Source organism: Vicia villosa, linkage group LG5 (genome assembly GCF_029867415.1).
Source record: "Vicia villosa cultivar HV-30 ecotype Madison, WI linkage group LG5, Vvil1.0, whole genome shotgun sequence".
Lineage (NCBI taxonomy): Eukaryota > Viridiplantae > Streptophyta > Magnoliopsida > Fabales > Fabaceae > Vicia > Vicia villosa.
The window spans coordinates 31,649,720-31,671,353 of NC_081184.1; the positions used below are offsets into that span (position 1 = coordinate 31,649,720).

The following is a 21,634-nucleotide window of genomic DNA, read 5'->3' on the forward strand; positions in this document are numbered from 1 at the left end:
ACTTCCACGCACACACCTTCAATTCGATGTTCTCTAACTACCAACAACAACCTCTTCATTACATCCAGAACCTTCTTTTCTTCGTCACCATTATCACAATTACAATCTCAGTATCATCGTTTTTTCTCTATCCATATCCATGGCCGAATCACCCCAAACCACCGTCCTTGTTACCGGAGCCGGTGGTCGTACAGGTACTCTCTTTTTCACTTCATTCTCTCATGCTTTTTTTTTTTTTCAATTCTCGTTACAATTTCGTGATAGTTGATGAGTGTATTTGAATTGGGGTTTATTGCGCTTTTAGGGTTTTATAGTAAGAAATTTTATAATTTTATTTGAATTCGGGTTTATTGTTCCTTTGAAATTTCATTTTTGTTGATCAGTTTATTTGAATTGGGCTTTATTGTGCAGTTAGGTTTTTTTTCCTAGTACCCTAGAAACAATGAGAATTTGTTCAAACATGTGCTTCTGTCATAGAAGATTATAAAAATGGTCTAGTAGTCAAAGGTTTTGAATGACAGTGGTGTTAGTGTCACAATCTTGGTATTGCGGAAAATTAGTATAAAATTGGGTTGATGTGGCCCTTTAAATATAGGGTATAGGGTACATGTACCGTACTCGTGGAAAGATTTTAAAAAACAGTTGCAGTCACGTAAAGACTATTGTGATTTCGGTCTGTACAGTAGTGGTGTCGTGGCGTGAATTTACCATAATTTGTTCTTTAATGTGAAAATGGTGATAACAGGATTGGTATTGGTCCCTGCCGATAAAACCCTCGTGGTACTTCATTTTTTTTTTTGTTGTTATTCCATTTCGAGTTAAATTTGCGGTTTTCTCATATATCATTATTCCATTTCGAGTTAAGTTTGTTGTTTTCTCATATATCAGTATAATATATTTATGTAGTTTGGTTTCCTTGTTATTATAGCTAAGCACAAACTTTGATTTTTTTAACTCTTATCTTTGATGTTTTGTTGTGAACCGAACAATTTAGTTCTCTACTCTTACATTTTCTATTGACGTACTTGTTTGTACCTTGATTTTTTTTTTTAAATTTTGTATCCTGTACCAGTACTGGTATCTATGCATCATAGATGTGGCTTCAATTGTGGTTATGATACAGTCACTGTGACAAAAAAAACATATAGTCGTGGAAACAATGTGGAAATAACACTAATCACTGTGTCAACCGACTCAAATCCCGTTTAGTGTAGATTAAATATTTCATTAGCGGTGCAAAACTCAGCCTTTACCTTTCAAAAGTTGTTAAAAATGTGTGAAAGATTTTATTTTCAACACGGAAAAAGGTTGTGAAGATTTATATTTGATATTGTTGCACTTGTAGGGTACCGTTTTGATCTATTTAGTGTTGACTGACAAACTTTAAGGAAATCTATCGTTCTGTTCTGTGCATTTCATCTTCAAAAACAATGTCGTATTCCTAGTATGGGCTGGTTAAAGTTGTTAGTTACATTGACATGTTAATAATGATAATGAGAACATAATAGTTTGGGCTAGTCTTTGGTTAAATCATTCGCTAGTTGATGCGTAGAAGGAATTCTCAATGTGATTTATTGGTTTACTTTTCAGGACAACTTGTGTACAAAAAATTAAAAGAGAAGCGAGACAAATATATTGCCAAAGGTCTAGTTAGAACAGAAGAAAGCAAACAGAAAATTGGTGGTGCGGATGATATTTTCATTGGGGATATCAGAAATGCTGAAAGTATTGTGCCTGCAATTCAAGGTGTTGATGCTCTCATAATTCTCACTAGTGCCGTGCCACAAATGAAACCTGGGTTTGATCCAACCAAAGGTGGAAGGCCTGAGTTTTATTTTGATGACGGTGCATTTCCTGAACAGGTGCTAATGCTATTACATCTTTCTTATGCTTAGTTAGGACACTTTTAAATATATTGTCTCTTTTTGACTTAAATTGTGACCTACTTTTTCATTTGATAGGTTGACTGGATTGGGCAAAAAAATCAAATAGATGCTGGTAAGAAGCCAAGCTTTCTATCCATTAATCATAGACGGCGTTTGGTGTGCAGATTTGCAGAGTCTTTTTTCATTTTTGGGAGTGATGTTTTCTCCTAGCATTTAATCACGCTCTAACCACATGGTCATAACTAATCCACCAGACTCAGGTTCCTGTCACTATAGAAATCAAGGTCACGATTGTACAAACTCATGGAACATATCATGTTCAAGTAAGGTCGTATAATGGTGTCCTTGATTTCTAAAGAGACAAGAACCTATGTCTGGTGGATGAATTATGGCCGTGTGATCGTAGCGTGATTAAGTAACAACTATGATAATGCTTAAAATGTATTTGGAATGTGTAGAATACTTTTGGGAATGTTAGACAATGCTTACATGAAGTTTCCCATCATCTTAAGAGTCTTGGATCCCACCCCCTTTCGGAATGTTTTGCCAGAAACATGATAAAAAAATTTCATGCCAAACAAATTCACTCATGCTTATGATATTAAAATTGTTTTATCTCTATGAACAGCTAAGGCTGCAGGAGTGAAGCACGTTGTCTTGGTCGGGTCTATGGGTGGAACAAACCCTAACCATCCTTTGAACAGTTTGGGAAATGGAAATATATTGGTGAGTCATATTTTCTCTAATACTTCTAAATTACTTCATTTCATAGCATTTTCAGTTTTCACCTTGCTTTTTGTTTGAACAGATCTTACATTTATTTTAAAGCATAATACGTAGCATATTTTATAATTCCATGTTATCTTTTGATAGAAATAATATAGTTTCATATCGATTGCAGGTTTGGAAAAGAAAAGCAGAACAATATCTGGCCGATTCTGGCCTTCCATACACGATCATAAGGTACACTAATTCATGTCCATGCTAAAACATATATGACTGTCTTTTAAATTTTCTTTCACAGTTCCAAATCTGGCAAGATTACCAGTGTAACAAATTGGGACTAATGCCTTTAGTAACTGAGCCAGGAAACTATTTTGAATACACTCCACAATATTATCTTTATATCTGGTTGTATTGTATGAGTTGAAAAACTTTCAGATTACTTGGTGTCATTCTCCCCTAAAAAAAGAAAATATCTGCTGATATTTGTAATTGTATAAAAAACATTGTTATCTTGTATGTAGTGTTGTTAAATAGCGGCTATAGTCTAACAAAATTTGAACAAATTGCTATATTGTCGACAAGTGGCTATAGCGGTGCTATAGCACCGTAGTGTTGATAAACTTGAACTAACACCTATTTTTCATGATCCGCGATTGTAGATACTTGGTGAATATAACCGCTTGTGTTTCTTCAATGGCATTTCATTATATTTTTGTTTATATATTTGTAGCACTCTTGTTATCTAATTCCAATTTACTTTATTGCTAGTGTTATCATGAATATGTTGTGAGATTGTGTTTGTTTCCTTTATTATATTTTCTCATTTTCATTGATGATTCAGACCTGGTGGCTTGCTTGATAAAGATGGAGGTATACGGGAACTCATTGTAGGGAAGGATGATGAGCTTCTTCGGACCGAAACCAAAACTATACCTAGAGCCGATGTTGCAGAAGTCTGCGTTCAGGTATACTATCTCTTATAGAACTTGGGAATCACTGATTCAATCTTAAATACTCTTTGGTTAACAATTCTTCATTCTGTTGGTTTGATAGGTATTAAATTATGAGGAGACGAAATTCAAGGCATTCGACTTGGCATCAAAACCTGAGGATGCAGGCGAACCAACAAAGAACTTCAAGGCTTTGTTTTCACAGATCACTTCTCGTTTTTGATTTTGGATGTGATTGTAATTCACGGTGTATCTGATTAGCAATGGGTTTGAAATCCAAAGTCAAAGCAAATTACTTTGCATCCACAAATAAGTTAGATACATGGCTAGACTTCAACTTTAGGAATGGAATATGAGAATATTATCAACTCTTTCAGTATAATATGGTATACTGCTTTTTATACAAAGCTCAATACTAAGAAATGTCACAACATTCAAAGCTCTCTTCTCAAATAAATTTGTGAGTTTTTTTCCAATCGTTTAGGGGAGTTAAAATTGAAAATTCATCAACCACGAGGTTGGTTTTAAATTTGTGGATTGTTCATTAATTATTTTCTAAGTGTGTCTTCAAATTCAATAAATTTTCGAAAATTGTTTTTTTTGCCATGTCTAGAAGTTACTTTTCGGACACACTTCCGCGGTGATGCCATACGAATTCAATAAAAGAAAACCAAATGAGTGGGTTTGAAACATCTCGATATGATCTGGACACTATTTTCACAAAGCTCTTTCAATATAACATAAATCATTTGAATATTAACATCTCGATACTATCTGAACAATAACTTTCAAAATTTTTTAATATAACATAAATCATTTGAATATTAACATTCCGATACTATATGAATAGTAACTTTCAAAAACTCTTAATATAACATAAATCAACATTTTCCTTTCCATTCAATAAAATTTGAAAACATTGCAAATTCTTTTTTCAAATATCACACCTCATTCATTCAATTTTCCTTTGTCATTCAATTTCGGACATTTCACGTAAAAATTTCGCAGCATTTGAATAACTTTAATCTCTTCAACTTTCTACTGGTCAAAGAACATGGGCATATCCATATATCAACGTAATATATCAACATAAGGCTGTCTTTTTCAATGTCTCAAAAATAAGCTCACTCTTCAAGGAATTTGATGCACTAATTATTTTTATCTATGTATTGATGGTAATATTGTTTATACAAGAAGTTGTTTTCGTTGAAGGTCACCAACGAGGGTGACTTAAAGTTTTCTAAGACTGACGTGTCTCAAATAAGGTGGAGACTGGATGAGGATCGCTTTGTGCCATTATTCGTCATTATACAATTATTGTTGTTGTTGTTGTCGAAGGTTCATAACATTATCTAAAAAAGTTTTGTTTTGGCGACATATCTCTTTCCTAAAGCCACGCGTCTCTTCTATGGCATTTAGGTCAATTTTGGTCTTGTTGGTGGCGTGTCTTACCATTTTAGAATGGTGGTTAGGACAATAGAAGTTTCAAGAGTGTGGTGCGGGTCAGTTTTAATGGGTTCTATGATGGACATCAATTGTACTTGTTAGGTGTACAATAGATATTATTGTTCATACGATATGAAGAACAAAATATCTTTATGTTTTGGTATGTAAAAAATTGAATGAATCAGACCTAATTGTTTGGCTATGTAGTTTATATTTATGTTTGTTTAATGGAGAGATCGGTTCCAACGCCTATAAACTTGCCCAAATGCCAGCTGACCTTGACTCAATAGTGGAGTGAATGAGATGAGTCATCCTTTAATGTATAAGACGCATTTAACCATAGAATTTTTAATGTTTTGATTATTGGCACCTGACCAATCGGATAATTTAACTTCATATGTTATTTGAAACTAGTTTATAGCATATTATATGTTTTTATTTGAAATTTAAAAAAAAAAAAAAAATTTGGGGGGGCCATGACAAGAATGTTCCGCTAAAATCTCACATTAGAGATTATAGTGTCTTTTACCAACAGTTTAGTGTTATTGGGCTTGTAGTTGCAACCCGGATCCAAGGCCCACTTTTCCTTTGACCAATTATCACTTAGTTTAGTTTTCTTTAAATAGATGTAACTCACTAACTTGTAATTACAACAACAACCCTAAAAACACTGCTTCATTCAATTCTCTATCTCTCTTTCTTCTTTTACTGACTGATATGGCACTTTTCTCAACTAACATCAAGCTGCTTGTTGTGCATCATGACACCGTTCTTCTTGATCAAATTCAACAAATGTGTGACCGATGTCATTATCAACTAACCAAATGCACTTCACCTTATTATGCTCTCAATCTTCTTGCGCAAAGAAATGGTTATTTTGATATGATGCTGATTGATGTTTGTATGCCATACATGGATTCCTATGAGTTTCTTCAATATGTAACCCTACAACACAGAATCCCTGTCATTGGTAAGTGCTTGCTTCTGTACTCAAAAAGTGTTCAAGATTTCTGTCATTAGTAATGTAATGTAACTAACATTATGATAATTTATGTTTGTAGTGATATCTTCTGATGGCACAAAAAGTTCTGTCATGAATTCTGTAATTTACGGAGCTTGTGATTACTGGGTTCAACCTTTACAAGAAAAACAATTCAAGACCATGTGGCAGCACGTTGCAAGAAACAATTTCAATGAGAATAAAGCTGAACATCAAGTTCTTGGATTCTTGGATGCTCAAAGCCCTAAAGAAGATGAAGTTGTTGGATTCTTGACAGCACAAAGCCCTAAAGAACCTGATGCTGTTGGATTCATGGATGCTCAAAGCCCTAAAGAACCTGATGTTCTTAGATTCTTGAAATCGCAAAGCCCTAAAGAAGATGAAGTTGTTGGATTCTTGGAGGCTCCTGAGCATGAAAGAAAACGGGAGAGAGAAGATGATAAACCTCCAAAAGAAACAAGTGCAAAAAAGAGTCGGTTATCATGGACGCCGCAACTGCACCAACAGTTTCTAAATGCAGTGAACCAACTTGGCTTTGATGGTATGATTGATTCTCTTATTTTACTTTCTATATTTGTATTCTTTAACAACGTAACAACTGAACTTATGTGCATTGTTATTCTTTATTTTCAGCGGCAAAACCTAGAAAGATTCTCAAAAGAATGGATGTTTGTGGTTTAACAATAGCTCAGGTTGCAAGTCATTTGCAGAAATATAGAAACTATTTGAAGGGACCATCTTGTGGAAAAAAGTCAAACAAAAGTCAAAGAATGGACACTCCAACTAAAACAGCATCAGAAACTGAAGATGCTAACTCAGTGTTACATCATGAGGACCAAACTTGTCAACTGAACTCAACCCTTCAAAGTTACAATATCTCTGAAACACAACAACATTCAACTGATGTTACTGATTATCAAGATTCTGACATCGGCTATAATTATGAAGCACAACAGCATTCAATTGATCATCAAGTTTCCGATATTAGTTTTCCTGATCCATCTAACATGTTCATAGATTATGATGAGTTAATGTCGTTATTATCATGCTAGCATCTGAATGGGATGAAGGCAAGAAGAAGTTGATAGATGGAAGACATAATGTAATTTAGTACTGTAACAGTTATAGCATTGATCATGAGTCAATTTTGAACTCTTAAAGATTCAATGCTTCTTTTATTGTAAATTGATGAACCTTAATACTTAAGTTGATTATTAATGTGAATTGTGATTGAGATAAATTCATCAAGCATATTTTATGAAGAATGCCATAAATATTACTGTGTCTACGTGTGTTTACGTTGTAGTATGGATGATATGTGTTTAGGTTAAGTTACTCATGAATTATGCTACTTGACTTTGTAGTATGTAAATATGAGATCTCTTTAGTCTACTTTTGGGGAGCGTCACTTTTCTACCCATAAACTCGGCCATATATATAGCTTGATTTATGCTATAGTTTAATTTACCAGATGAGTTACTCTTTTAATATATATAAATAAAGTTTTTAATTCATAGGGATTTGAGATTTGTAGCGTTACATAGACCATACCGTTGAGGCTTAAAGCGAATTTTAAATTAAAATTAATTCGTTGATTTTAAGATTCAAAATTATTTATAAAATTGTTGTAATTTTTTTTTGATACAATGATTTACATATATTTATGAATGAGAATACAAACTGTATTCAACACAGACACAATAACAGACTTTCCAGCTCAAGATCAACAACCCTACAAACCTACTAATTACATAAAATCTAATGGGCTATGGCTCCATCCATAAAAAACAAAAAAAACTTCCTGGTTATTGCCTATATTCAGCAACAACCAGGAACACATCTGCACATTGTGGAATATTTCATCAATATCTCGCACGTCATTCTCGAATATGACATTGTTTCGCTGCTTCCATATACACCAACACGTACACATCCATATCATTGCTACTCTCCTTACAGAACAATGTTTACTCATAATTTCTACCATCTGCATCAAATCGCTGCAGCAGTCAGCACCATACCATTGTTCCAAACCTAGCCAATTCACAACCTTCTCCCACACGCGTCGTGACAATTCACAATCTAGAAAGAGGTGATGTACGTCTTCCCCTGCGAGCAGCCAAACACACAGAAGCACCTATCATCATTCTCTAAAATACCTCTTTTGACCAGTTGCTCTCGTGTTACTAATCTGTCTTGCAATAGTCGCCAACCAAATATTTTCACCTTCGAAGGCATCCATGAATGCCACAACACTTTCAATGCATATTTTACACATGCCTGAACCTCCATCATAGTCATTCCCATAGTCAATTTATGGTAGTAATCTCTAACAACATACACCCCTTCACCGCCAATCAGTCAGGAGAATCCATACGGAACATATCTTTTTGGAGCTACTTCAGTCAAAATGTGTCGTAACTCTTCCTCCTCTACAACAACCTCGTCATTGAGTGCATACCTTGAATTCTCCAACTTCCAATTCCAAGAGTTTTCTGACCACCATCCCATATCCTGTAGGCAACTATTTTTGTTTTCAGCTTCTTGGATCAACAATGGAAAAACTCTACAAAGTGGCCTCTAGCCCAATCCATTTACCGGTCCAAAACGACACTTTCATTCCTTCACCTAACTTAAATGTTAAGCTTCCAGTAAAACCAACCTCTTCCTCTATATCCGCTATCTTCATAAGGTCTCTCCACCAAATAGACATAGAATTAGAATTTCCTTTACTAGTTTTAAACAATAATCTCTCATACAAATTGCCATACCTCTTCTCTAACATTCCTTTCCATATAGGCTTTGTTTCGTTCAAAAACCTCCACAACCATTTTATTAATAGAGCTCTGTTAAAGACCTCCAAGTCCTTAATTTCTAATCCACCTTCCTCTTGCGGTCTGCATACCGAGCCCTAACTAATCCAATCCACACCCTTCTTTTCTGCTGAATTATGCCACATAAAAAGCCAAATAATAAATAGGCAGATTCGAGAGCACATAATTGATGAGAACGACTCTACCACCTATTGATAACAGTCTCCAAATCCAAGGTGATAATTTAGCTCTCATGCTATCAACAATGTTATTCTAGAACGTAGACCTTCGCGGATTGCCACCTACTGTTATTCCAAGAAACCTGAATGGTAAGTTATCCAGTCTACAACACAAAAACTGGCTTGCTGCTTGTAGAAAGAAGTCATCAACCATAATCCTAAAGAGCTTACTCTTTCACATATTAACTCTCAATCCCGACACCGTCTCGAATCCTCGCAAAATTACTTTTATTTCCCATAAGTTGCTCCATGACCCATCCCCTACTAATATAGTGTCATCTGCAAACTGTAGTAGTTCGTATGATGTCCCTTCGCTGACTCTAAATCCTTTGAATTCTCCTCTTGCCACTGATTGCCTCACCAATCCTGCCAATCCTTTTGCAGCAATTGTATATAGAAATGGGGATAGTGGATCCCCTTGCCGAAGTCCTCTATATACTTTGAATTCAGTAGTGGGACTTCCATTCACCAGAGTTAACAAATTACTATTAAAAACCCCCGCTGTCATCCACTTCCTCCATCTAGTTTCAAAACCCATCTTAATCAACATCTCTTTCCGAAAATTCCAATCAACACAATCATAAGCCTGTGAAAAATCTACTTTTGAGCAATAAGAAGCTTTTCTTATTTCTTTTAGCCAAGTCTACAATCTCATTAGTTAGCAGCACACCATCTAGTATTTGTCTACTCGGGACAAAAACTGTTTGAGATTTTGAAATCAACTTACCCATAACCTTCCTCAGCCTTCCAGCTAATAGTTTTGTAAATGCTACCAATGAGGCATATTGGTTGATACTCATTCATGCCTTGTGGGTTCTCCACCTTGGGAATAAGGGTTGTAAATGATGTTGTCATAGCTCTAGGAAGAGATGCCTTATGATAGAAATCTAGTACACATTGAATAATGTCGTTTCCCACAACATCCCAACACCTCTTTATAAAATCAAGATTAAATCCGCTGGGTCCTAGACTCATATCTTGATTTTTTCTTATTCTTGCTCTCACCATAGAATGAAAGAACCTTGTGTTATTATCTTCTTCTTTGATCCATTTCGTCCTTGCTTTTTGTTTTAACATACTCTCCTTGTGATAAATTTCGTCCTTCCTTATATAATATTTTATGGTATGATTGTTATTAAATCCAAATTAAAAATAAATATAATAAATAAATGCAATGTAATGTTAATATATTATACCTAAATACTGCTAAAAAGAAAATATATTTAGAGGCCTAAGACATGGCTTATGTGTCCTATCTTTTGGGTCGGACCTACAATAGGATGCCCCACTTATGACGAGCAGTGTTGGATGACTCATTTTAAGTCATGTCAAATGACATGTCAAGTTTGAGATTAGCGTGGCGAGATGTGTTTAACGTAGTGGATGAAATGTCTCACTGACAGGAAATAATAAATTATATCAAAGTGGATCTGGATTTTGACATAACAATTCACAGTTTCACAAGCACAAGGTTTCATTATAATAAAAAATACATTTCACCTCAGACGTAAAATGCATCTAACTTTGACTACAAAAGCAAGGTAATGAAAGACATCATGAAAAGTTGTCACTTTATCCCTCGGTGTTTTAAAATCCGAGGGATAAAATTATCTGCATATGGGTTCGAACCTCAGTTTTTGCACTTTTATTATTTTTAAAACTAGCGATCATACATCTTGATTTATCAATAAAACTGAGGGGTAAGATAGATTTTTTTTATAAAAAAACTCATTACAAACTACAGAATATTAATAAATTCATTGTTTACCTAGAATATTACATTGTTTTCACAAAATATTAAAGTAAAAATATATAAGGGATTTTAAATTCGATTTATCGTCATCACTGATAATAAGAACAAATGATGGATCCTCGTTTCATTGAAATCTTGGGGAAGAGAAAATGTTGGGTGCAATATATTCTCTATAGCTTTTTCATTCTTTTTTCTTTTGATATAAAACAAAAAATGGTTACTTAAGTAAAATAAATATACAGTTATATCATTATTGAACAACATAAACCTTAAACCCAATTTATTTTTTTACTCTTGCAATTCATCATAGAGAACTTTACCAGTCCTTTTTACGCTTCAAAATTTTCATGTTATATGTTTCATTAACAAATTTTGATATTCAGAATACTTTTATAATAGATGTCTATTAGGTTTCGCGCATATCACTAATGACGATGTCTAAAACATTGATACTCATTAAATGAATGGTTAAAACTTGTTTAAGGACGATGAATATCTTCAATAAACACGCTTAATTATTCCCTAAATTATTAAAAAAATCAAGGTAACAAGTATTTCTTTTCACACATATACCCCTCGGTTTCATTTGAAAACCAAGGTGAATAAACTTTTATTTTATTTTTTTTAGAAAAATTTATACTGTTTATCAAAATATTAAATTACATTATTTACAACAAAACCAGGTTTTGACAATTATAATAGGTTATCTGTTCTAAATATGAGAATTTTTTTCCGCACTTGTAATCCATCCCAGAGATCTGTTCCCCAAGTTCTTGAGCGTTTTTAAAGCAAATATTTTCACAAGAAAGAGAACAAGATATATAGTGTTGGAAATATCTTGAGTAGATTTTGATCATCAACATATGAAGGTTATTTCAAAACAACAACATCAACATGTGGGATAGATTGCACGGCAAAAAAAATGTTTTGTTCAAAAAAGACATAATAACATTGAAGATTTTTTTTGTCTTACAATACATCCAAAAGACTGATGCGTACGAGTTATGATAGAATTTATTAATGAGTGCTTTTATAGTAAAATCACTACTAAAAAAATCATTTTTAACCTCGAATGCGAAATAGATTTTATCAAAACGATTCAAATTCTATCATCTGCATTTTTATTATTTACAAAACCAGTACCTCATACATCTCGGTTAATATATAAAACCAAGGGATGATATAGATTTTTTTTTTAAATTAAAACTTGTTATATTGTTTACACAGAAAATTAATAAAATAATTTAATTATTTAAAAACTACATTGTTTACCCAGAATATTATATTGTTTACACAAAATATTAAAATAAAAATTAATTTGTCCATGAAGATTATATTTCGGATCTTGAAATCCTTAATATTTGGGCAAGACCAAATGATGGCCACCACTATATTCTCAATTGCTTTTTTATGCATTTTTTTATGATATAAACAAAAAATGGGTTAGATAAAAAAAGGGTTAGATAAATAAATGATTTCATAGTCAAATAAATATTTAAGAACATAAACCTTAAATCCAAATAATTTTTCGCTCCCGCAATCCATAATAGAGAACTCTTCATGAAAAATACTCTTACAAACCTTAAAGTGGAGGGTGTAGATAAATTCAAGCGCTTCATGATGTTTCATTATCAAATTTAGATATCAGAATGCTTTTATAATAAAAGTTTTTTAGGTTTCACTTGGATCACTAATGGAAGTGTCTTGAACGTTGATAGTCATGACATAGACAACGAGGATTTGATTAAGGACGCTGATAAATATTCTCAATTTTAATGCTAAATTAACCCTCCAGTTTTTAGAAAAAACGAGGTGCAATTTTTTTTTTGAAGTTACATTGCTTACATAGAATATTAAATCTAAATATTACAACAAATCCATATTCTTGAAGAACAACAAATCTTTGTTGTAAGGAGTTATCTATTCCAAACATTAGAAAATGTTATATGGATTGCATCCATCTAACTTTTGAATGAGTTGTTTGTTCCAACCATTGGAAAATATTTTTCTGCATTTGTAATCCGTCATAAAAAACTTTTTAAAGCTTCTTTAAGTTTCAAGATATCATTATGTTGAGCAAATGTTTTAATGAAAGATTCTATTTTTTGGAATAAATTTCTCAATGTTGTGAACCGAGGAAAGCAAGGATGTTTTTTTTTATTAACAACATTGGAAGTTATTCCAAATATATTTTGTTTAAGATAGAAGAACATTGAATATTTAGTTTGGGACGACTACATCTAAGTTAGGATTGTCGCGGGGAAAAATCGTTGTCTTTTCTAAATGAGACACCTGATGCCTTCTTTGGGCTCGAGTGCTCAAAAAAAATGATTTTTCTTTTGTACCGACCAAACTTTTTATTGTTTCCAAAGTAGGAAAAGGAAAAAAGCTGCAATAACCTAAAAAGTGGGGGATAGATTCCGGGTAAGAGGGTTGGTTATACGAAGGGAAGGTATTAGCACCCAACGTATCTATAGTACTCTATAGGTTTCTTTGTTTTGTTTATTCCATTCTTGTTGTGGTGGAGGTTCTTGTGAAATAGGTGGGACCTAAGGTGTTGTACTAAGTTGAATAAGCATATATAACACAATCACAAGTATGAACAAGTACGAACAAACATGAACAAGTACATGAACAAATATGAACAGTTATACATATATGACAAAGTGTGTGTGTATAATGGAGTTTATGAAGGAAATATACCTGTAAGCATGATCCATTTGTATACACGGGGCTCGGGACTTATACTCGGGGAGAAGTCCACTTGAATTTATTCAAAAGCTATGTAAACAGGTATTTACAAAGGGCTTGGGACTTATACCTACATGGAGGCCCATGGTATATTTTTGGGAAGATTTAAAGAAACCTTCATTTTGGTTTGTTATTCAAAGTTAAAAATCAAACTGATCGAGATATGTACAAAAGGCGTACAATGAAATACCTAATTTCATGTACTTGAGTGGGTATGTACAAAAGGGCTTGGGACTTATACCTACATGGAGGCCCGTGGTATATTTTATGAAACATGGTTGATTATTTTTAACAGACGCGAGGTTTGAAAAACTGTTTGAAAGTTATTGTTTTGAAAAAGTTTTCTGTACAAAGAAAAATTGTATAAAAGAAAAAGAGTGGGTCTTATACTCTCTAATATTCGAGAGGCCCCTGTTTTATTTTCATAAAACAGGGTGGATGGTTTTTAAAAAAAGATGTGAGATTTATTGTTTTAAAAAACTGTTTGGAAGTAATTTGGAAAAAGTTTTCTGTTTTAAAAACTGTACAAAGAAAAAGAAAAGGGACTTATACTCTCTAATATTCGAGAGGCCCCTCATCGTTTTGAAAATAAATTGATCAATTAAAAAAGATTTAATCAATAGTTTCAAAAAGAAATGGTTTATCGTTTTTGAAAAGAATCGCGATCGCTTATTTAAAATGATTTGAATTTTGAAAGAAGTTAATTTAATCAAGATAAACAAAAAGATTGTCTTCAATTGACACTTAGATGATTAGGGTTTACTCAAAAAACATTTACAAGTGATTAAATTTGAGAAATCAAGTGAAAAACAATATTTAAAAGTATTAAAAACACTTAAAATATGTTATTTTAAACTTAATTAAAAATGTATTAAACAAATATATTTTTGTGATTTTTTTTGATATTCATAAAATACATATATAAAATAATAAGTGTGTAAAAAATGAATAAAAAATGAGTTATTTTGATTGGTTAAATTAATGGTTGAAGTTGTGAAGAAAATGAAGAGAAATAGTGATAAAAAAGAAGGGTTTGGTCCCATAGGGACTTGAACTCGTGACCCTGAGGTCACTACTCAAAACAAAAGCCAACTGAGCCACGCTTGTGGCTTGTAATATACACGCGTTGAATTAATTATATTTTAAATCAATTTCCAGAAATCCTTTGAACCAAAAACGCGCCAAGAACAACCCTCCAACTGAAATTTGAAAATCTCTAAAACTGTGTTGTTTTGATCAAGTAAAGGGTCTATCTCACTCGGTTTTTCACAAGGAACATGATGGTGATCTCAGAATTCATTTATTTTTGCTCTAAAGGGGTCAATTTTCGCATGAACATGAAGAACCCTAGAACTGAAATTCAATGTGAAATCGTGTATGTGCAAGTTATGATGCAATTGATTGAGGGTTAATGATCCTCATAGGTGCAGAAACAAGATGGTATGCTCACATTTCATTTATGATGCGTGGAAGTATGAATTTGAAGTTCATGAGCACTTACCTCAAAAACGGCCAAACTGAGAATTGGATTTTGATCTGGAGGTGTTACAGATGCTTTGTATCAATCTGAATAGCTTCTATGATGATTATGGAAGGTGTCTGGATGTCTGGAACAAGTTGAATTCATCTGAGCATGGCCATGGCACCCGATCTGCAGTTGCTTCAAGTATGAATCGAATTTGAAGATGGAGATGTTTCAGATCATATGTGAGTGTTTGGATAGTTCATATGTGATATATATGAGGTGTTGGAAGTGTTAGTTTGGACAGAAATGATCTTGAATGGATTTTGGCATGATAAGGCCATGGTTATGCATATTTGAGAAGTGAGGTAGTGATTTTGAGCTTGAGGTGTTTTTGGGGTGTATGAGTGGTTCAAACAAGTTTCAAATGATGTTTATGAGTTGTGGGAAGCATCACTTTGTTCAGAACTTGCAAGGTTTGGAGGTTGAGTTTTCTACCTCACTTTGAAACACATGACTTGTAATTCAAGAAAGAAGAGAGAAAACCTATAATTGTGAGGTTTTGGTGTGAATTGAAGAGTGATTTGCACCTCTATTTATAGGCCAAACATTCTGAACTCAGAGCTTTGCAACTTGCTTCTTCTTTGGTGATTTGGCACTTAAAGGATAGAAAGGAATCTTACCATTAAATGCATATGGTTAAAGTTACTAAACCATGGTTAAAATTGGCTATGCTTCTTATCTCTTTCCCATCTGTCTCAAATCAGAAAATATCTTCCAATTATTGCCTCTATGTATCATTACTTGGTCTATTTGGCAATTTGGCTCATAACTTTGGCAAAATGACTTGAAATTTCAAGTGAAAAGTTCACTAATGGCAAAATTCAAAACCATAGCTACACTCCAAATTTTTTCATGCTCTTGGACATTTTGGAAAGCTCATGTTGCATACTTCAAAACCCTAGTTGAAAGTTTCTTCAAGACCTTTAAGGAAATGGGTGAAAAAGATCCATGAACTTTGAAGAAAATGAAGTTTTAAGTGAAATTTTCAAAAGATACCAACTTTGAAGCTCCATATCTCTTAAATGGTTGATCTTTTAGAAAAAAATTATATGTGACAAAGTTGTTCATTGGATCAAAATCTACAACTTTCATGTTGGAAGTTTTTTTAAGTTTGTAGGTGAAATTTTGAGAAATTCCCTTTCAAAGTTTGGAAAAAAACCATGAAAAACACTTAGAAATTTTTCTAAGTATGGAAAGTCAAACTTTGACTTTTTGATTCTTGATTGATTTTCTTGATTTCTCTTGATCAAATGACTTCATATATCATATATTGATGATTTAAAACTTCAAAAGTCATGGTTGACCCAATTTCCCCAAAAGTCAATGGTGATCTTGTACAGTTGACTTTTTCAGACGAATCGCGTTTCTGGAGTTTTCAATGAAACAGGCTATCCTCATCAAATGAATGGTATGAATGGATCACATTGAAGCATTAGAGGATATTGAGCCATGGTTTGAGTTGTGGCACCATGTCCTGATTAAAAAGTCAGTTGTTCAGTGAATTAGGTCAAAAACCCTAATTGTCGACCAGATGAAATTGATGACTGTAGGTCTTGAATTGAGATGTAATTTCCATTGGATTTTGTCATAGGGATTATTTGAGGATGATTGAAACCTTTGGTTGACTCCCTGGGGATTTTTAGGGTTTCCCAAATGTGATCCCTGATTTCAGTCCCTGATAGTTCAAAACCCTGATCTGAGGATTTGTCTGATCAATCTTTGTGTAGGAGATGTTATGAGCCAATGGATTAGGTCAAAATGATGCACTTGAGGTCTTGATATCATGTCCCAAGCCATTAGGTCAAATTCTGAGCAAAAGTCAGGAGTATGCTATCTTCAGTCAAAACCCTAATCTGGTTGATTCAAAGTCTTTGAGCTTGTTGAAATGAATCTCTGAGGACCAAATGTTGATTGTTGATGGAGATGATTCATTTGAGATGAAGGGAGAACAAAACCCTAATTGACTGTTTCTTGCACTGATGAGTGATCTCTTGATTAAACCTTGCTGAGCACAAGTAACAAACACAAGCTATACAATTTGTTAGAGATGCAAATGATGCATATGCAAATGATATGAGGTGGTATCTTAGGTCAAAAATTGGGGTATGACAGATGCCCCTATTTAAGTTTCTTCAACCTGAGACATGAAGATTGAAAATCTTTGTTTTGATAGGGTGGAAGAGACTTAAATATCAGAAGACGCAAATTTTGGACCTAAGATACCAAAATTGCGAATGATGCAAGGATATCTTTACTGAGGGAATATCAAGACTGACTCCACTGGGGAAAAGAGATCGGGAAGGATGTCTCAATCCGTTCTAGGAAGAGAATCCATTTTTTTTCTTTTCGGGAAAGCAAGTGTATGCTTCGCCTGGGAATGATAGCTTTGTAAGGAAAGCTTACCTATCGACATTATCGACTATCAGCATGGGAATAGACTTGTTTAATAATGCGAAGGTGAAAGGTGTGAAACCGTATTATCGACTATCAGCATGGTGATAGACTTGACAAGGTAAAAAGAGTTTCAAAGGTTCGGTTAATATTACCGACTATCAGCCTTGTGATAGACATGTTGAATAATATAACCAGAACAAAAGGTTACCGACTACCAGCCTCGTGATAGTGGTTTTGAAGACATGATCAATTATCAGCCAAGTGATAAAATGATTTTGGAGACTTTGCTAGGGAAATTACTGGTTATTCAGCCTTGTGAACAGTAATAAGGCCCTGATTTGTCAAATGGTCTTCATGATTGATTTCCTTGAGAGGAAAAAAAACTTTGGAAGAGACATAAGCTGCTCAGATGACGAGGCTATTGCTTATTGTCTATTTTTTCACGACTCTGTTTGAGGAATCGGAATTTGAATTTTTGGTAAAGACAAAGTTCTAACCATGAATGAATTGGAAAGAAACAGTCAAACAAGACTTTGTACCCATGAGGAATGAACTTGAATGGGTATTTTCTCCTTTGTTTTGAGAGGAGAAACTAAAGCAACCTTCTTCCACGAGGAATGATCTCAGTGGGGAACTGGAGAAAGAAAGGATGTTATTTCTGCTTATGGGTGACAATCTATTGGAGAGATGACACGCCCATACTTGTTTCTTTTTTTTCTTCTCTCTCTTCTTTTTTCTTTCTTTCTTTTTTTTTTGGGATAGATATATCCTGAACAAGTGATTTTTAGGCAGACATTTGAAAAATGCAATGATGCATAAATGATGCAAATATGTATGAATGATGAATGTCATGAATGTCGCATGCATGCTAATCAATACTGACAGACAAAGAAGTATACTGGAGAGGGACCAACGCCGCAATACAACCAGATACTCGGCAAATGTTCTTCAACACGGTGTAGATAACACAGGTGATGAATGGTGTTGCGTGTTTTAAACTTCTCTGGGGAAGATAAGCATCTTTTCTCATTGAGACGGAAGAATCTTTTCACTGGAGATGGAAAATCTTCGTTACTGAGGATAGGAGAGCTTCTTCACTGGGGATAGAAGAACTTTTCCTATCATAATCTTTGATTCATCCTATGGAGATAGCTGTTGATGTTCCTTCTGTTGTTCACAACTCAAAGGAAAGTTTCGCTTTTATTTTGAAAAAGTGAAAGTAAATTCATTTAAAACTTATTTTTTTCTTTTTTTGTTTCAAAAGTGAATAACACAATTAAAGCGTCATTTTGCAAGCTGAAAGAAATTAAAGATTGCGAACAAATGGGCACAAGGCTCAAATTTATTTAATAGGATGGAAATCCGCTAAAGGCGTGATTCCATGGAGTATTTACAAAAGTTGGAAATGGTAATTATGCGAAAAAGGCTACATTGAAAGCAATAACCACTATTCCCCCCAACAACTTTGAGTTCCAACTGTGCTTGTCGCTTCAGATTGGCAATGATTTGTTTGAAGATCCTTTGATGAAGTACAGACTCCTCAGGTGACGAAGTACAGACTGATGCAGTTACTTTGTCATAAATCCCTAATTTTTGCCTAGATTGCCCTTTCAGGTTTTCAATCTACCAGGATGAATTTTTTCTGTTTATTGTCTCTAATTTTTGCCCGGACCGCCCTTTCAGGTTTTCAGTCCACCGAGACGCTCATTTTTGCCTAAGTCGCCCTTTGCGGGTTTTCGACTTACCGAGCTGTTCTTTTGTATTTTTTTAGACAAAGTATTTCTTGACTGCATCAGCATTCACAGGATGTGGGAGTTCATCACCATCCATGGTTGCAAGAATCATGGCGCCGCCGGAAAATGTTCTTTTGACAACATACGGGCCTTCATAATTAGGAAACCATTTGCCCCTAGAATCTGGTTGAAAAGACAAGATCTTTTTAAGCACGAGGTCGCCTTCTTGAAATTCACGAGGTCGAACCTTTTTGTTAAAAGCTTGTTTCATCCTTGCTTGGTATAACTGTCCATGGCATAGAGCAGTCATACGTTTTTCTTCGATTAAGTTCAACTGATCGTATCTGCTTTGACACCATTCAGCCTCTGATAACTTGGTCTCCATGAGGACTCTCATTGATGGGATTTCAACCTCTACGGGGAGCACAGCTTCCATGCCGTATACTAGAGAGAAAGGGGTTGCCCCTGTTGAAGTACGCACTGAAGTACGGTACCCATGTAAAGCAAATGGCAGCATTTCATGCCAGTCTTTGTAAGTGACGACCATTTTCTGGACGATCTTCTTAATGTTCTTGTTAGCGGCTTCGACGGCGCCGTTCATTTTTGGTCTGTAAGGAGAAGAGTTATGATGCTCAATCTTGAATTCCTCACACAATTCTTTCATCATCTTGTTGTTCAAGTTTGAACCATTATCAGTAATGATCTTGCTGGGAATACCATATCGGCAAATGATGTTATTCTTGATGAACCTCACAACCACTTGTCTTGTAACATTGGCGTAAGATGCTGCTTCGACCCATTTGGTGAAGTAATCAATTGCCACTAAGATGAAACGATGACCGTTTGAAGCTTTCGGTTCGATCATTCCAATCATGTCGATACCCCACATGGAGAAAGGCCATGGAGATGAGAGAACGTTGAGTAGAGTCGGTGGCACATGGATCTTATCTGCGTAGATCTGGCACTTGTGACATCTCTTCACGTGTTTATAACAATCAGATTCCATTGTCAACCAATAGTATCCTGCTCTTAACATTTTCTTGGACATTGAATGCCCGTTTGAATGAGTTCCAAAGGACCCTTCATGCACTTCATGCATTAACATGTCTGCTTCGTGTCTGTCTACGCATCTGAGCAAAACCATGTCGAAGTTTCTTTTGTATAGCACATCTCCGTTCAGGAAGAAACTGCCAGAAAGTCTCCTTAGAGTTTTCTTATCTTTGTTTGATGCCCCAAGCGGGTACTCTTGAGTTTGAAGGAAGCGTTTGATGTCGTGGAACCATGGTTTATCATCGATGACTGCTTCAGTTGCAAACACATAGGCAGGCCTTTCAAGGCGTGTAATTCTGACTTTAGGCATATCATTCCAATGATTGACTTTGAACATGGAAGATAGAGTATCCAAGGCATCTGCCATTCGATTCTGATCTCGAGGTATATGATGCAATTCAACCTTGTTGAAGAAAGTCAAAAGACGTCTTGCATAATCTCTGTAAGGAATCAAGCCAGGGTGGTAAGTTTCCCACTTGTCTTTGATTTGGTTGATCACAAGGGCTGAATCTCGATATATGTCTAGGATCTTGATCCTTAAGTCAATGGCTTCTTCGAGACCCATGATACAAGCTTCATATTCTGCGATGTTGTTGGTGCAATCAAATAGCAATCTGGCGGAGAATGGGATATGAGTACCCTTGGGAGTGATGATGATTGCCCCAATTCCATTGCCAAAAGCGTTTACTGCTCCATCAAAAATTAGGCCCCATCTTGATCCAGGCTCAGGACCTTCTTCAGGTAATGGTTCTTCACAATCTTTCATCTTCAAGTACAAGACATCTTCATCAGGAAAGTCAAACTTGAGAGATTGATATTCATTAATTGGTTGATGAGCCAAGTGATCGGCGAGAATGCTTCCTTTGACCGCTTTTTGAGCACGGTACTCAATGTCATATTCGGATAACAGCATTTGCCATCGGGCAATCCTTCCTGTTAATGCAGGCTTTTCAAAGACATACTTGATCGGATCCATTTTGGAGATTAACCAAGTAGTATTGTTGATCATGTATTGGCGGAGACGTTTTGAAGCCCATGCCAAAGCACAACATGTTTTTTCGAGCATGGAGTAACGAGACTCACAATCCGTGAATTTCTTACTCAGGTAATAGATGGCATGCTCCTTCCTACCGGTTTCATCTTGTTGTCCAAGCATACAACCCATGGATTCTTCCAACACAGTAAGGTACATGATTAATGGTCTTCCTTCAACTGGAGGAATCAATATTGGTGGTTCTAACAGGTACTCTTTGATACTGTCGAACGCTTTCTGGCAATCTTCAGTCCATACAACCCCTTGATCTTTGCGGAGAAGCTTGAAAATTGGCCCACAAGTAGCAGTCATTTGAGAGATAAATCTGGAGATAT

General features: G+C 34.8%; 2 protein-coding genes across 2 annotated transcripts; both read left to right on the top strand.

Annotated features, from left to right (window-relative positions):
- LOC131601532 (uncharacterized protein At5g02240-like) lies at nt 1-4,038 on the top strand. The gene is made up of 7 exons (XM_058873381.1): nt 1-194; nt 1,591-1,862; nt 1,962-1,998; nt 2,515-2,612; nt 2,788-2,849; nt 3,454-3,577; nt 3,666-4,038. The coding sequence occupies exons 1-7, from the start codon at nt 140-142 to the stop codon at nt 3,783-3,785; spliced, it is 768 nt and encodes a 255-aa protein (XP_058729364.1). The 5' UTR covers nt 1-139; the 3' UTR covers nt 3,786-4,038.
- A 1,687-nt stretch (nt 4,039-5,725) lies between these two features.
- Nucleotides 5,726-7,060, top strand: LOC131604459 (two-component response regulator ARR14-like). Its single transcript, XM_058876895.1, has 3 exons — nt 5,726-5,978; nt 6,070-6,549; nt 6,642-7,060. The coding sequence occupies exons 1-3, from the start codon at nt 5,726-5,728 to the stop codon at nt 7,058-7,060; spliced, it is 1,152 nt and encodes a 383-aa protein (XP_058732878.1).
- Nucleotides 7,061-21,634: the final 14,574 nt, after the last annotated feature.